The 17,479-nt window shown below is 32.9% G+C and overlaps 1 protein-coding gene across 8 annotated transcripts in view; it reads left to right on the top strand.

Annotated features, from left to right (window-relative positions):
• Positions 1–14,827, top strand: part of Rgl (Ral guanine nucleotide dissociation stimulator-like) — a 325,958-nt gene extending 311,131 nt beyond the window's left edge. For all 8 annotated transcript variants that reach the window (XM_072537244.1, XM_072537245.1, XM_072537238.1 and 5 more), the window contains exons 4-10: positions 187–342; positions 900–1,044; positions 3,053–3,339; positions 4,887–5,245; positions 8,239–8,606; positions 10,563–10,809; positions 11,298–14,827. In XM_072537244.1, coding sequence (XP_072393345.1) covers positions 187–342; positions 900–1,044; positions 3,053–3,339; positions 4,887–5,245; positions 8,239–8,606; positions 10,563–10,809; positions 11,298–11,434 — 1,699 coding nt within the window. In that variant the 3' untranslated portion in view covers positions 11,435–14,827. The remainder of the gene's footprint in view (positions 1–186; positions 343–899; positions 1,045–3,052; positions 3,340–4,886; positions 5,246–8,238; positions 8,607–10,562; positions 10,810–11,297) is intronic.
• The last annotated feature ends 2,652 nt before the right edge of the window (positions 14,828–17,479 follow it).

Here is a 17,479-nt window from a genome sequence, read left to right on the forward strand (position 1 = left end):
ACTGTACTTATCTCCAAAAAGGTTAGAAAATAAATACATCATAACAACATTTAAACCAAGCAACACACTGAGATATAATGTTGCTATTATCAAAATATGAAGATTTCGTTAGTTTTTAGAATTCGAATCTTAAATATTTATTCATAGAAATATTATGTATTATAAAACTATATTTTTTTGTTGTAGAACTCTCATTTCTGCGTTACACGTGTGGCTCGACAGTTACCCCGAAGACTTCAAAGATCCGCCCAATCATCCTGCCCTTCGCCAGCTGCTCCACTTCTGTGAAGAATATCTACCTTCTACTGAGCTAGATGCCAAAGTACGACATAGGATAGAAAGGTAACTATAGATATTTTATATCTTAACAAGATATTATATTTTCTAACATATTTCGTTGATAATCTCGTCTCGATTGAGGAGCTTCAAACATCTTACGTCCTGTCAACTATAGTTTTTTCCTTGGGGGCTGAAAATTTAAATTGAAAGCATCTCGTTATGTTGTAAATTCAATATAATTTCAAAATTTAAAATTTTCTTTTAAATCTTCTAAAAATTTTATTAAGAATTGTTTTGAATAATTACTTTCTTTTTAATCTGTTTATCAGTTATATAACAAAAGATTATTATTAAGCAATTATTTCTTACCCTACATTAATATTTATATAAATAGAAAAACGTTGCATTTGTAGACTAGAAGAAGTCCTATGTCTTCATACAATATTTGAGACTTCCCGGGTATGGTATTTTTTAATGTCTTTAAGTCATCATTTCTCGAAACATATCCATTAAATCCTTCATATTTAGAATTAACTAACATTCTTTATAGTCGAGGTTATCAAATTTCCAAAAAGAATTAGAACAACCAATCAATATTAAATACTATTTAATGCTTTTAGGTATACTAGAGAAACGCAAGTAGATCCTCTATTAGCACCTCCCCCTGCATTCGCAATGCGCTCCCTAGCAGCCGGGTGGAGGGTGTATAAATTACCAGATGTACCTGTGCGCCATTTTGCTGAACAGCTTACAAGAATGGACGTGGTATGTATAAAAATTTTCCTTTATAAAGTTTTTTACCTTTAGATAAATTATGTGTCACATCTTGTCCTTGTCATCTTAGGTTCCGTCTGGTTTTGAGGCTTTATATCGGTTCTTTGAGCCTTGTTTTCTTTTACCGTGACTAGGATGCTAACCTGGCCCATCAACCCTCCTCTTTTATAAAGGTTTGGGACTGACGGTAGGCACGAACGCGGCTTCTGAGCTACTCAATCCACCCAGTCCTCGTGCAATTTAAACAATTTAGGATGCTAATATTGAAGAAGAAACAGACTTTAGAAGAAAGAAGAAGAAGAAGAACCTTGTCCTTGTTTCGCACACAACAGATTTCAGTACATTCGCTAGTAATTGTGTAATGACTAGCGAACAAATCTAATAACTTAAATTCGCCTAAAAACAAATATCGGTAAAATATGTCGCGTGAAGTTCAAACTGCTGATTAAAAACGAAAGAATTATGCGACAACCGAGCAACCTTCTGTAAAGGAAGCTAAACAATGACTACTTGAAACCCTTGAAGTTATTACATTTTATTCAAAAGTTTCTAACAGTAGTTTTTAAGATTATAACTAATTCCTTATCCTGAAAAGGTTAGAAAGTAAACTTTTCGATTGTAAACAAATTTCAATGGCATTTTGTCGAAAAACTGATTTGCGGTTTATTGCTTCCGAAGAAATAGGTCATCTCTTTTACTCCATACCGAGTAGATAAATATCCAGAGCCTTACTGTTTTTCAAGTTGGAGAAATAAGTAGGTAAAATTTCTCCAAGCAAATACAAATGCAAATAAATCAATCTATTTGTTTTTGTTATCTACTGGCTATCTATTTCTTCCTTTTTTCGCCTATTATTACTTTTGTTCCTCATATTTCATTATTTTCGTAGCCCACGTCTGGCTTTTTTTATATCTCTTTTTGAAGTGATGCTTTTGTACTGGCGCTGCATTAGTAGCGCCACGAACCGAATTAGTGGTTCGTGGTTGGCAGTCACTCAGTTGGAAGAGTCCATTTACACGACGAGCAGAGTCCGTTATACAACTTGTAAACTTTTTCAATTTTATTGAAATCTATAAAAATAATAAATAATAAAATTACTTTATTCAGTTCAATATACTTTAGTCACAATACCACCTACTGTAACACTTTTTTTCTTCTTCTTAACGTGCCCCATCCCTAAGGACATTGGCGATCATCATGGCCTATTTGACTCTATCTGCAGCCGTTTTGAAAAGTTCTATTGACGTTTTCCCACTCCATTGTCTCAGATTCTTCAGTCAGGACGTGCGTTCTCCCCGGTCCCCTTTTGCCTTCCTCCTTCCCTTTTATGACCAGCCGCATCAATTCGCATTTCTTAGTATGTGACCAAAGTAGCTCATTTTTCTTTTCTTTATAGTGTTGAGTATTTCTTTATCTTTTTTCATTCTTCGTAGCGTTTCCGCATTTGTTATGTGTTGTGTCCAAGATATTTTCCACATTCTTCGATAACACCACATTTCAAAGTTCATGACTTTTTTTCTCTGTCGCCTCTGTAATTGTCCAGGCCTCAACTCCATACAACAGGACAGAGAACTCTAGTTCTAATTTCGATGTTGAGTTTTCCATTGCATAAGATGGCTTTCATCTTATTAAAAGCACTTCTAGCTATCTCAATACGCCGTTTTATTTCCGTACTTTTATCCCATTCTTCATTTAGTTCGCAACCTAAGTAATGATATTTGGGCACCCTGCCTAAAAGTTTTCCTTTAGCATAAACACTGTCTTCCTCAATCATATCACTTTCCCATCCATTTGCTTACGGTTGTCTGCTAATTTCTGTTCCATCTTCTAGGTTACATCCCACCCATTTTGTCTTACTGTGTTGGGTGGTTTGTATCCTCACACAATAGTTCTCCCTTACATATATCTCCAGCAAGTTATTTTAAATTTATTTGTGTTATTAAATAAAAATTATAATATATATTTATGTGGTAATGCAATGCCGGATTTTTCATTTTAGGATTTGTTCAAAAAGCTAGTCCCTCACCAATGCCTCGGCGCTGTATGGTCGAGACGGGACAAGAGCAGGTCTCACGAGGCTGCTACAGTTTTAGCTACAGTAAATCAATTTAACGCGGTATCCTTTCGCGTAATCTCTTCCGTTCTAGTCGATTCCTCTCTAAGATTCAGTGATAGGGCAGCCATTATTTCCACCTGGATAGACATCGCACAAGAGTTAAGATTAATCAAGAACTTTTCCAGTCTGAAGGCAATTATCAGCGGGTTGCAGAGTAATCCTATATATAGGTAAGTTAATAAGTTAATTAAAATCTTTAACAATTTAAAAATTGTTTTTAATACACAATTTTTTTTATTTTTTTAATGGCTTTGGCTTAGCCAATTAGCTAGACTATTTGAGGTATGTGAGTTTATCTTTTTTTTTTGTATACAATAAATTTACTGACGTATTGCATTATAAAAAAAAACTAAAACACATCATTTGACTAACGCCGGTTCAGTTTGTAAGCTACTGTAAATATAAAGGGTCAATTGAATTCAAATTGTCATATATATTTGGCTTTTGTTTACAGTTCTTGTTTTCTTCTCTCTGATTTTAGTATTTTTTTCTTAAATATATCGAATAACAACGCTGGAAGACAGTACACAATCGTAATATTTTAGATTATGTATATTTTTAGTATGTGTAGGTACAAACACATAACATAGACAAAAATCTACATACATAAATATTGTAACACAAGAAACGATGACCACTGTTTGAGGCGCACAAAATAAACGAGGGCGCGTTGCTCAGAATCGGAAGAGATGTGGATGTGGTTATTTGGAAATTTGCCAAAAAGGGTGCCATCCCTGCATTACACTTACCTTGTATGTTCGTTCAGCAAACCTGTCCATAGAAATGTCCATTCGAAATTAATATCTTCTTACATCTTAACGTTTAATATAAATTTCTCTGAATGACCTGGTTAAGAAACACAAAAAATAATGTTAATATTGAATGTTGTTCATTGTTATTCTACAAACAATTTTGGCGTTGTATAAAAAAAGCAATAGTGATCAAAACATGCAAAAAAATCTTACGGGGACTTATCTCCATTAAAAACAAAACTGTAGCACTACACTGCACTAGGTACATATATGGAAGACAATAAAATAACAGCTATATTTTCTTTTTTGTATTGACGGAAATATTTAGTAAATATTTTCAAAAAGTAAAAACTTACGGAAAACTTCTTTATTTCACTGACTTGCTGTGACTGTAGACTTAAGGATTATTTTAATAGAATGACTGTTATCCATCGAACAATTTGACGAATTGGCACAGTATTTCACATTCTTAAGGAAACCAAGCATTCAATAGGAATTGTAGAAATGAAAGGACCAAATTCGTTTTAATTTTAAAACAACAGCAAGTAAATTATTTACAATAAAATATATACAAAACAACAGGATTGTTAATGATAGGGAATACAAACTTTGCGAAAAATGGGAATTGTGAATTGTGAAAACTTTTTGACTCACGCGATGCTTTTAAACTATAAATATACTACCAACGAGAGAAATTACTATATTGGGAGCAGACAAACTCACATACCAGAGGGAACTAAAAAATGATATACTTAAATTTTACAGAGAATGAGCAAGCGAGAAAGCAACTTATCTCGGTGAGAGCTCACTGAACAACGAGTATGCATGTATTGTTTCTCTAAAATATATTTATTTTTATGTTTTCAGTACTGCATTACAAAGATAAGGCCAAATTTGATGATTGTTTGACGTTATTGTTACTTTTATTGTTGTGTACGTATAATATCCATTCTGTTATATTTTAGGCTACAGAGAACATGGCAGTCAATACCAAAAGACAAAATCGAACTTTTCGACGAATTGGCTCGAATATTCAGCGAAGACAACAACCAAATGACTCAACGAGAACTACTCATGCGCGAAGGTACTGCTAAATTCGCAGATACATTCGGAGAAAATGACAAACATTTGCAGAAAGTTTTCCAAAAGCAAAATCATCACGTAGCTAACATCTCTTTTGGCACCATTCCTTATTTGGGGACGTTCCTTACGGATCTCACTATGATAGACACTGCCATACCGGACACCATAGTAGAGGGGCTGATCAATTTCGACAAGAGAAGGAAGGAGTTCGAGGTGCTAGCTCAGATTAAATTGTTACAAGGTTTGTAAAAAAATGCACAACTTTTTATTTTTTGTTTATTATTTCTGTAGATATAAGGTTGAATGCTCGGATAAATGAACTTTGATCAAATAAAAGGCATATATCGAGCACAGTTTAATTTAATCTTGCCCAAGTACTTTCGATCCCTAGATCATCTTCAGGGGCATTTCATCAATTGCAGCCTATCCGACAAGAATAAAATGTCATAAACATATAATTGTACAACACACTACACTACACAAGGACAAACAAACACTTTAAAATTATTGAAAAATAGCTACATTGCGTACAGAAGCCGGAGACAGAATCCTGTCTCCGGCTTATTATTTCTTTGTTCCATAAGTCTTACTATTCTAGTAAATAGCGTGTTGAATCTGGATCAATATGTTATTTTCCTTCTTACCGGTTTGCTCTTAAAGGTCTTCTTAAAGTTAAAGTCCCAGGGTGTTGAAACATGCTACATGGGTTTCCATTAGTGCATGGAAGAATCCCATTGAATTTGAAATAATAGGTATTTTTTTCATATTTGTATGTTCTTAAAAAAAAAAGATCTAAAAGTATTAAAATAATGGGAGCATAGATTCCTCTTGGTGTAAGGATATCTTCTTCTTCTTCTTCTTAAAGTGCCTATCCGTTTCGGACGTTGGCGATCATCACGGCTATCTTCACTTTGCTTATTGCAGCGCGGAACAGTTCAGTGGTAGTCGTGTTATACCACTTTCGCAAATTTTGAAGCCAGGAAATGCGTCTTCTTCCCGGTCCTCTCTTACCTAAGGGTAAGGATATAAACCCTGTTAAATCTGTATCAATAATTCTTTATCTTCTCATATGCTTAAGCCTTTTCTTTTTCTTGAAGTAAATAGTTTTAATTTAGCTAAATCTTGAAAACTTGGTTTATAGGTTCTTCTTGGTTCCTCTTGGTCATAAGAAAAACCGTATTGAATTTGAGTCAATAGCTCTTTTATAAAAAAAAACCTGTTGATTGTGGGCTCGTGGCTCTTCTTTGTCTTTGTATATTCTCATGTTTCTTCTTTTTCCTGAAGGAAGAGTATTAGAAACTCGGTTCATAGGTTCCCCTTGGTCAAAAGAAGAACCCTGTTGAATTGGGAGATAATAGATTTTTTACTTTGTAAAAAAGCCGTTTAAATCTGGATCAGTAGTTATTATTCTTGTCATATCCTTAAGCCTTTCCCTTTTCTTGGAGGAAAGGTCCTAGAGACTTGAAATTTGACCCATAAGTTCTATTTGGTCAAACAATTAACCTATTGAATTTGGGGCAATATGTGTTTGTTTTTTTATATTTTTATGCCTTTTTTCTTGACCAGGAAGTCCTACAGTCTTTAAACTTATTACATAGGTTCTTTTTGATATAAAGAAGAACTCTATTGAGTTTAGAGTCAATAGGTCTTTTCATCAGTAAATAAAAACCATGTTGCATCTGGATCAATAGTTCTTTTTCTTCTTATATTCTTAATCTTTTCTTTTTTTTTAGTAAATTTGGCTAAGTTCTGGTTTAATTTGGAGATAATAGGTTTTTTTCTTTATAAAAAAGTCTGTTAAATCTGCATCAACAGTTAGTTTTCTTCTTGTATTCTTAAATCTTTTCTTTTTCAATAAAAAAAACTCGTGGAGACTTGAAACTAGGTCCATAGGTTCTATTTGGTCAAAAGATGGACCTTATTGAATTTGGGGAAATATGTATTCGTCTTCTCATATTTTTATGTCTTATTTTCTTGTAGAGGAAGTCCTAGATAGAGTCTTTAAATTTGATACATGGGCGATAGGTCTTCTTCTCCTTTTTATATTCTATGCCTTTTCAGACGTCGTCAGTGCGTTTCAGCGGATACTGTGCCGCTTATTATTCTGTTATGTTGAAATGGACATCACCACCCCTGATAAAAATTGCCACTTGGGCGGTATCTGTTAAATCTGTACTTTCATCCAATGCTAGAGCATATAGCATAAAATATGCTATATAATCACGCCTCATAATATTTTCACGAGACAGGTTTATTTCTGAGAAATCCGTTTTCTTTCATGGTCACAGAATGTCAACGACACTCTTTAAACATTTCTTAAATAGTTTACCATCAGAATTTGGCTTCGATTTTGTACCAGTATCGTGGCTACTGCATAACTAGTTTTTATTAGTATACACACTCTTGAGCTGCTCTGGTAAATACCTGCTGTTGTGCAGAAAGTTTTCTTTTTAATACATTTACTTGGTCTTGTTGAAGTCTTGTAATGCTGTTTAATGTTAAGTCTTGTAATGCTGTTTACTGTTACATTTTTTTAAGACAGAAACAGAATTATTGCATATCAAGCATATGGGCTTTTGTTTTAAATTCCACGAAAAAATAGCTCAGTTCTTCTTTGATTCTTCTCTTCTTTAGTACAGTAAAATGACATTATTACATAACTTTCGAACAAAAAATATCATAGATTAATATTTGGTTACAAATAAAAGTTATTCTTGGACAGAGCATTTGGTTATAACAACTTCTATAGCAAGTATTGTTATTAATGTGTGTGTAAAAGTCACCCGGCGATAACACAGTGGAAGCGATCGCAAGTCAGAATAAATCGCAAGCTTGTTACAGAATGGCGGTTGTGCTCACGCAATACGACTAATGAGCTCACGGCTATCCACTCGCGCAGATCGGCGGCCCACTTTTTAAAATCAGCTTAACATTATTATTGTTAAAACGATTATATTATAGAAATTGTCACGATAGTTAAGTCATCCGTACTGAGATACTTTTTTACATGAGATATGATACGAACGACACAAAGGGAATGATCTTTTGGTGATTTCTGTACATTAAGAGAAAACAATGTGTGTATACGCTTTACAATTAAACACCCAGCGGGCCGCGAGTTGGCCACCCTTGATGTAAATTCTTTCTACTTTTGTCAACATACCAAAACTTTTTGGGAATATACCAGTGATATGCTAAATAGAGTATCGTATTAGCATTGTATTTTATTTCTAGGTGCTGCAAATGCTTACCATTTCACGGAAGATCCAGCCTTCGACCGATGGTTCGACACCATTCTAGTCCTAGACGATCGAGATGCCTACCAGCTCAGCTGTCAAATAGAACCATCCAGTTCTAACAACGCTAAAGTTAAGAAGCGAACATCGGGACACCAGAAGAATGATTCGATAGCGAGTACTTCGAGTAGCAATAGCTCGCAGTTTTACTGCGACATCGACAGCACGCCGAGTTCGCCGCATAACAGTTTAGATAGAAAATTGAGCCCTTCGCAGATGTCGAATTCGAGTAGTAATTCGTCGTTACCTTCTTTGGATGTGTCACTAAATAGCTCGCATTCGGGCAGTGCAAATAATAAACTTCAGGTGAGTTAAAGCCTTTTATATTTATTTATAAATAAAATATTATAGAAAATATGTTTTTCCAGTTTTTATACGAAAATTTTATTTAAAAGAACCCATACGGGCTAAATCACAGAACGTTTTCGGAACACACGGACTAAATCTCCGAACCAGTAACCCTCGTTGAGAAGTTACATTGTGATGAAGTGAATCTACTAAAATTTTAACATCGTACTTAATTATCAGCAACCATGTAATCTAAGAGCAATTAAATAACATTTAAAGGGTTTTCACTTATATATTTAGTGGCTTTAAAACGTTAGCCCATAAGGGTTCTTTTAAATAAATATACCTTTTATAAAGGACTTTTTAGTATAAATGTTGCACAAATTATGATATATGGTATTCAGCCGACTACAGGAAATTTACGTTTTCCTTGTGAATTTGAAAGGTTATAGGTTATATAGATAAAATTAAACGGACTCTACACCATCGAGCTTTTAGTACAATTTAAGCAAACTTCGATAAACTGTTTCTCCTCTTTTTATATATATTTAACCACAAATTTGTCTTGTTTTTAAAATCCAGAAACAGTCAACCTCTAAATATTGCTGTTTTTTGTTATGCTGTTGCTTTCTTTGTCACTGACGCCCTTAACAATTTTTTTTAGCCATAACATTAAATATTTCGAGTTATTGTTAAAACAATCCTACAGTCTTGTCTCCTTGACAATCGGCAATCACGTAAACCTCACAATATTAGGTGCCGGTAAATAACAAAAATGACCGTACGGGTAGGTGGTTTTGCACCACTAAAAACTCAATAAAGACTAGGATATTTGGTTAATCTCTATTTGTGATAAACTCTATTTTTAGTTTTAAAACTTTACCAAGTATTGATTCAATTTAACTTGTATTGTCACTTTTATAAAAAGTATAGATAGAACATATGGTACGATGTATACGATATACTATTTGATCGAATCTCTTTCTATACATTTAAGTATTGCGATCTGGCTAAGTTCGAACATGGTCCTCTACGAACTATTGCCTACTAATTCTAACATGGTCCTTCGAGTCGAAGTAGTAGTTTGTGTGTAGTTCTTTTAATATATTTATAAACTCTATACCAGAATCTTGTAAGAACTTAACCGTGTAGTCACTTTAACTAAAGTCTTCAGTAAGTATTAATATCATAAGTATTATATAGGAGTTAAAGATACTAAAGTTCTGTTCCAAAATTTTTTAAGATCCATAATTTACTTCCCATACAAGACTGGGACATAAGTCAACTTCACGTCAATTGGCATCAATGCCAATAGGCACAAATTTTGCAGAAGCCATTAGTGACCAGATATAATCTTCGATTACGTACAACATTTAAACAATTTGACGAGGTACTGTATTGTACACATACAAAAGTAATACAGGATTCAACTTTAATAGTCACATCACTGATTTCTATACTGCTACTGTAGTATCCTCCTCCTCAGTCCTAATCCCTTTTGAGATGTGGTGACTCCATCAGGCCTTTACAGTTTTTTCACTATTTCTCTCCATCCTTCTCTGTCCTGGGCTAGTTGTTCGGCTTCATGTACTGTAGTATAAGTTACCTTTATATTTTATGTTTTTACTTGTCAAAATATAAAACTAGGTTTTAATAATTTAACGGTTACATGGGATAATTCATAACTTATAATTTTTTATATTTTTAAGAAAAATAAATTATAAAAGTTTTGAACTAAAAGAATAACAAACTGTTTACATCGCCCTATGACCGCCCAGCATTTTCTCGGTTGATTTTTATAAATTGATCCTTCGAACCGTATGTATTTAAGATTTTTTATGTTGTCCTATATGGTGCACAAATGACATTGTAAAAGGTTATAAATTTGGTAAAAACGGCTTGTACTAAATGAAAATATATAATTTTTATACTATTTACATACATACGTATCTAATAAAAGTTTATTTTGTACAGGTACCTTTAAACCATAATAGTTCGGGGACGTTAAGCAACCAGTCGCAGAAAAGTAATCCAGACTTTTACATCATTAAAGTAACTTACGAAACGGACAGTGTGGAAACGGACGGTATAGTGTTGTATAAAAGTATAATGTTAAGTAATAATGAAAGGACGCCTCAAGTGATCAGAAATGCCATGTACAAACTAGGATTGGAGGGGAATCCGGACCAGTATACTCTAGCTCAAGTTTTACCAGAAAAAGGTAAGGGGAAAATGAATATCAGTTTACAATTAAAATTAAACTCGCTTAAATTTACGGATTAGATCGAGTCGTCGAGCTTTTGACTTAATTTCTGGGGAGTTTATCAGAATTATTCCGGGGCCTTAGTATCATGAATCCTTAGATCACTTCACTAATATACTCATTGGCACTATATTCTAATATATTACATTGCTGCTTTTCTTATGCCATGATGTTCATTTTATCACCTTAATGCTGACTATATGGGCAGGGCAGTCGCGAAAATTTTTGATGTTAGTGCCCAATTTTGATTTGTTATCTCTTTTGCTGACACAATCTGGGCGTTTTTAGATCTCAGTGCTTTCTCGGTTTGTGAAAACGTAATTTAGTACCGATTCCTGTAACTAATTTATGTTGTGACTGATATGATCTTATCAAAATATTTCTACATCATTTTTCAGAAGTGTTATTTTGAAATATCAAAAATTAATATGCTTCTCTTGTTTCAGAAATGGTTCTTCCTTCGAATTCCAACGTATACTACGCAGTGAATACACAGTACAACCTAAACTTTATTTTACGTCCCAAAAAGTCTGAAGAAAAGGACACACCAGGAAAAAACTCCAAGGGCAAATATAAACTGTAATTTTTTTTATTGTACAAGTATTTGATATTTCAAAACTTTGTCAGGTTTTTAATACTGTATATTTTGATGCGCGCGTCGGGTTTTTCACTGAAAATTTCTGAGTTGGGTCAAGTAGTGATGTTGAAGACAGCTAAGTTAAATTTTTGTTACACAAAGGAACGATTAGAGTTAAATAGGTCTGTTAATAATGAAAAACCAGAAAATGAAAGAAATGGAGCAAAAGAAGCTACAGTAAAGGTATATGTAGAACCATAATATGGAGATATTCAGGGGATGATCTGCGAGGGCCATAAATGTATCCTAACCTAACATAACCTAAAAAATTATAAAGCATAAAATATATGGTATAAACAACTTATCATGAAAAATCGATAAAGTCTCACAAAACATACAAACAAACAATAATATTCTACTAAACGAAAGTTCTTAGCTGACAACTATACAAGCTAAGTGTGTCGATAAATTAAAGATTTAAAAAATATCTGTGAGGGACCTGTTTATATAGAATGCTCAAAATACAAGTTACTTACTTATTAAATGTAACAAGAACTACTGTCATCAACAAGATGGTGTATAAGGACTGGTAGATATGAATATTACTCCATCTTGACCATAATGTAGCAAACCAACATAGCACCGGAGGTAGACACCAACTTTGCAGATATTAAATAACGAATACATGAATACTCTATGTTTCTACTACATATTTTACTGTTAAGTATCTAAATATCTTAATGTTATTACTAAAATGGCTTAGGCGTTTCAGTGAAAAATCTGATATAAAACAATTGTTTTATACTATAAAAATTTGTATATTTGTGAGCTGTTTATGACAAATAATCCAAGAAACAAATAACATCTGTGATAAAAGCACAAAATACTCTTTCATCATCACATTACGTGTGGTACTTTAAATTAGAATCATCTAATTTTCAATTTTTTTTTATTAAAATTGCTTCTTTCGAAGCAGAATAAATAATATTAGCGAAAATTTATGCTTTCAGCTTTAGTGCATTGTGTACGATAATTGTAATTGGCAGAAAAACTTCTATGTTTCTGATTTGAAGGAAATAATGAATATTATAAATGATTTAATTGAACGGACATCATCGATGAAAAGATCATGGAGAAAAACCGACCAAGCGGTTTTTCTCGATGATCTCAGGAAACTTTTACTATCTAAATTGGAGAATGCTCTTCAATTATTTCACTAGTTAAGTGTTATATCATTTGACACATACCTTGACCTTGTCACATAATACCCTTGTTGTTATACGGCTATTGGCACTAAATGCACTATTTGGTTGGACTAATTCAGCCCTTTATATCTTTAGTTTGTGATTATTTTTCTATTATTACTTCTTACTTCATTTTCTTCTTCATTATTCCTCGATTATGGATCCAATCTCATAATATGTCAAAGAAATAGTGATGTAACAATATACTAACCTACGTAAGAAAACAGGAATTTTATTATTATTCTCATTTATGTTTCAACATAGCCCACTTTTTACTGAATACACTTGGCAGGATGGTTTTACAGATTTTTAATCTTAACCAAAAGTAATTTTTCTCGAGCTTCTCAAAATAGTGTCAAGTTTCGGCTATAGAGCTAAACCTGCAGAATACGGTGGCAGGTCGCTCAATTCATATATCAATTGGTGTAATTTTGCCTGTGCAACGGCCGCCTTGTGGGCGCATTCGTTTTGTGGATGGTAGAAAATTTTTTTGTAACAAACCTGGTCGTCTTTGCTTTGAATTGTAAACGGCCCACTAGATCAGCATAGTAGAACTCAGTCTTGTATTCTTTTTGAAGTAGTCATTGTCAATAATAACTTTTGTGTACTGCAAAAAAAAGAGGCTATCACTTTTCCGAACAATTAGATGGTCTTCGTCAATGGACCAAAGTCGCTTTTTCTCCAGTGTATAAACTAGTATTTCCTCTCCATTTCGTCAGTAGTCACGTTGCAGCAAAAAATACTGCGAATTGCCGTTTATTATTACGAAAAACCGTCTTAGATTGGATGACAGTCGTCAAAACCATTCGTTCTCACGTTCTGCCATCTATCGAAGGAGTTAGTAATTTCAAACAAACCTTTTATATCTAAAAAATCAAAACTTTAATTGTCTTAGAATTGTATGTTCTTTTTTGGTTGCATTTCTCAACTGTTTCTTACATTAAATATTACACTAACTGATTCCTGTTAGTGTAATATTTAGTTTTTTTTTAATATTTTATAAATTTTTTTTTGTCTTTGTAATTTTCTATTTCCTAGAATATATTCTTTTGCTTTGCCACATAATTTTTGTAAATATTTCTTAACCTTTCTTTTAAAAGAAGCTAAATCTGACTAATACGGGATATTGTTTAAAACATTTATATTTATTTTTTTCATTATATTTTATTCAGTAAATTCATTGTTTCTCTTAATTAGGATTTTTCTTTTGTAAATCATTTGTTCTTTGGTTTTCCTAGTTGGTTAAAAATGTTTGCGTTGTAATACCCATTAATTGCTAAGCTGACAGATAGTTTTGGCTTTCCATAGTGCGAGGTCCTCGCCATCGATAACTGCTTTAATTTTTGCTTTGATTCCGCTAAGAAGTGTGATTGTAAGAAATATTTCTAAGCAAAGTGGACTTCTCATTTGTTTGGGATCTTGAGTGATGTAATAAAACATGTCAAGAAAAGTAGTAGTCAACTAGAAATTGTATAAAGAGGTTATATTTCTGTCTTTACAAATCACGGATCAATGCAGTCCTTCACGAGGATAATTTTCAATTAAGTGCACCAATGCATCATTTATCACTCGAATCATATACTTATTGCCAACATACATGTCAAATATCATTAATAATTATTGAAATAATCTTCAACAAAAACGTTGCTGTAATAATTGTTTGTAATATGATTATTTCCAGAAATACATAGCATTAATTGTTGGAATATGCACCTCAAATGTAGCAACTACGTACACTGTGGTACATCGTGGTTGGTTTATACAATACGATATTGGTACGGATGAATTGGCCTGTGCGCTTGTGTGGAATTTCTGTCTCACTCACGCGGTAAAAAATCCTGACAGTATAGACCCATTTTAACATCGTATAAATGCAGCAATTAATTCACTGTATCATAAATCGTATAGGACGAACGAAACATCTAGAAATTGCGTATAGATAGTGGTAACAATATGCATTATGTAGAAGTGGGTATTTCGTCTGATAAACCAAAAGGTGCTGAATATTGATCCACAGAGTGTTTAATAATTTCCGTTCGCGTAATTTATTAATATCGCACTCATTAGCTTTTGAAAAATGAAGTATTAGATTGGTGCCATTTTGCAATTTTAAACAAAACTATCTTTGTTATTAAACATTTTGTGGAAATAAAATGATCACTAATGCATTCTAAATAAAATGAATAATAATATCGTGTTTAGATGTATTTTTTAAATTGATAAATGTTTAGGTATATTTCAGTTAACAATTCATATGGCGTTTTCTAGGGACTGTATAAAAAGATTTAAAGGTAACTCACACCTTACGCCAACTATGAGCCGGAGAACTATTATGAACGGCTGCGAAGTCAACTCTGAGAGTTATACTGACACTTAACCCAGAACAATGTAATTGTATTTATTCAAATCGTTAAGGCTACCAAGACAGTCAGTCGTTCAGAAAAGCTGAGCTGAGCTGAGCGTCAATGTTTTCTTGCCATTGTTCCAAAAAACGTCGCGCAAAACACATTAATGGGAACGAAACACTTGCAAATACTGAATTTCATTGGAATAATTTAGACAAAATTACAGTTGTTATCAAAATGCTTAATATTAATTACTTTTTTACCACACACAACTTGACGCACTGCCACTAACTTTGGAACTCTACCTTATATAGTTCTATGTTTGTTTGAAAATCGACTTAAATCTTATTTTTTCGTTTGCTTTTGACCGTCCTGGACTATTCTGTCATAATAGACTACACTACCAACTTACTTGCCCAAACCAGTACTGTTCCCTCAGTGTCGTCGCGTTTGTATATTCGTTACAATATTTGTCACACGAATTTTTACATACCTAAGTGGTTTTATTCAGAAAATACAGTTTTATATGGTGTATGTCGTTTTGTTGATGTTATGATTATCACTAGCTACAAAGTAACGTCGAAAAATTGTCATAAGACCGAAGAAAAAGCAGAAAAAACTTCGACAATCCGCGAAAAGCGACAGAAAACGTCGGGCACATCGAAAAAACGACAAAAAAGAGTCCCAGGCAAGCTTTTAATATATTTTTTAAAGTTTTTTATGTTTATCTTCACTTTTTCGGTGTAATTTACAGTTAGTGTCATTACAATCGTGGCGCTTAAGATCACGCATAAAAAGCGACAAGAAACCAGTAAGTTAACAGCTTCAAATAAGCAAAGAAAAATTAGCGATTAGTAAGGGTTAAAAATTGCGAAGTAGCGTCAAAATGACACCAAAAAAGAAGTTCCAAAAAATCGTCTAGGAAAAGCAGCAAGTCACGGAAAACGTCAAAAGTAGGTCAAATGTTCGCAAAAAATCAGCCCCGAAAAGGTTACCAGCATTTTGATGAGTATTGTCTTAAAAAGCGACGTAAACAAACGAAAAACGATCAAAAAGAAACAAATCACAGCCAAAAGCTTGTTAAATGCCATAAAAAAATCAGTAAAATTACGTTGACAGTTTTTTTAATTCATGTTGTGTCGCTTTTTCAATGTTCGTGATATCTTTCATCGCTTTTTTGGGGCTTACCTACTATCTGACACACTAGCAGACTTTAAGCAACATCAGGGCTCTTTGACTATTAATGTAAAAACTCCAACCATAGCGACGAAGTAAAGTTAGATTAGCAGCTCCAAACAATCTTAGCAAAAGTAAAAAATTCTTAAAACAGTCAAAACGGCGCCTGGAACAACGCAAAATTTCAAACGTGTCAAATAAGTGAGAAATTAACCACAAAATCTTGTGAAATGTCTGCAAGAAATCAGTACAATTACTTTGACAGGTTTTTAATACTTGTTATATAGCTGTTTCGACGTTCTTCTAAAAAGCGATGGAAATAAAATTATTACATTAGCAGTGTCAAGTAAGCAAAAAAATTTAAAACCGTCAAAAAGGCGCCAAAAGTGATAAACTCCAAAATTGTGTCAAAAGTCATCATTAAAATTACGTTGATAAGCTTTTAATGCTTGTTTCGCCATATTTTCGATAATTTGTCTGAAGTAGCTTACTATTTACTTTCATTTTACTTTTCGGCCTTCAGGTTGTCAAATAAAAAATGTTACAGACAAATTAAAACTTAATGTAATCACACTTTTGTAATTGGCGTTTATTCACCTTGCATTCAGAGTAATTAGGTGACTAGAGCCGATTGCAGGTGGATATTAAAATAATCACAGATTGCACTTTTATAAAAAATATTTATTAATGATAAATTCTTGATACGTGGTCGTTAAGGCGGTTACCTTTGTTGTTATATTTATAAATTTTCTCAACGAGCAGAGATGATATTCTAGTGTATATATAAATTGTATAACTGAAATATACCAAAAATGTATCCTTCATACATATAACAGTGACTATTAGTTAGCTTTTCAACAAATACCGAATTGTTCAATGTATAGACTTGTTTATTAGATATATTTTATCGAAGTCGTGGAAGGTATTAGTCAATTGTATCGTATTATGAGCATTGATTTCTCAATTTTTCTCCCAAGTGACCAATTTTTAGCGATGTAGTGTTTTGTGACACTGTTGTATCTCTTATATAATAAATTTTTGTATAAAAATGTAACCCCTATTGGTACTTAATTGTATATAGATTTGTAAAATTGTAAGGAGATTTATTTTTATTGTATTTTTCTATTAAAAAACCTTCATATTAAATTTGTTTATTATTTATTTACCTATTTAATATATTTTTTATAAATTACAAATAAAATAAAGACAGAATTTTGGTCGGTGTGACCAACTCCTTTGCTTCTCTGCATTCCTAATGCCAAATGCGAGAGTTTTCTGAATAGTGC

The sequence above is a fragment of the Diabrotica undecimpunctata genome, chromosome 7 (genome assembly GCF_040954645.1).
Source record: "Diabrotica undecimpunctata isolate CICGRU chromosome 7, icDiaUnde3, whole genome shotgun sequence".
Lineage (NCBI taxonomy): Eukaryota > Metazoa > Arthropoda > Insecta > Coleoptera > Chrysomelidae > Diabrotica > Diabrotica undecimpunctata.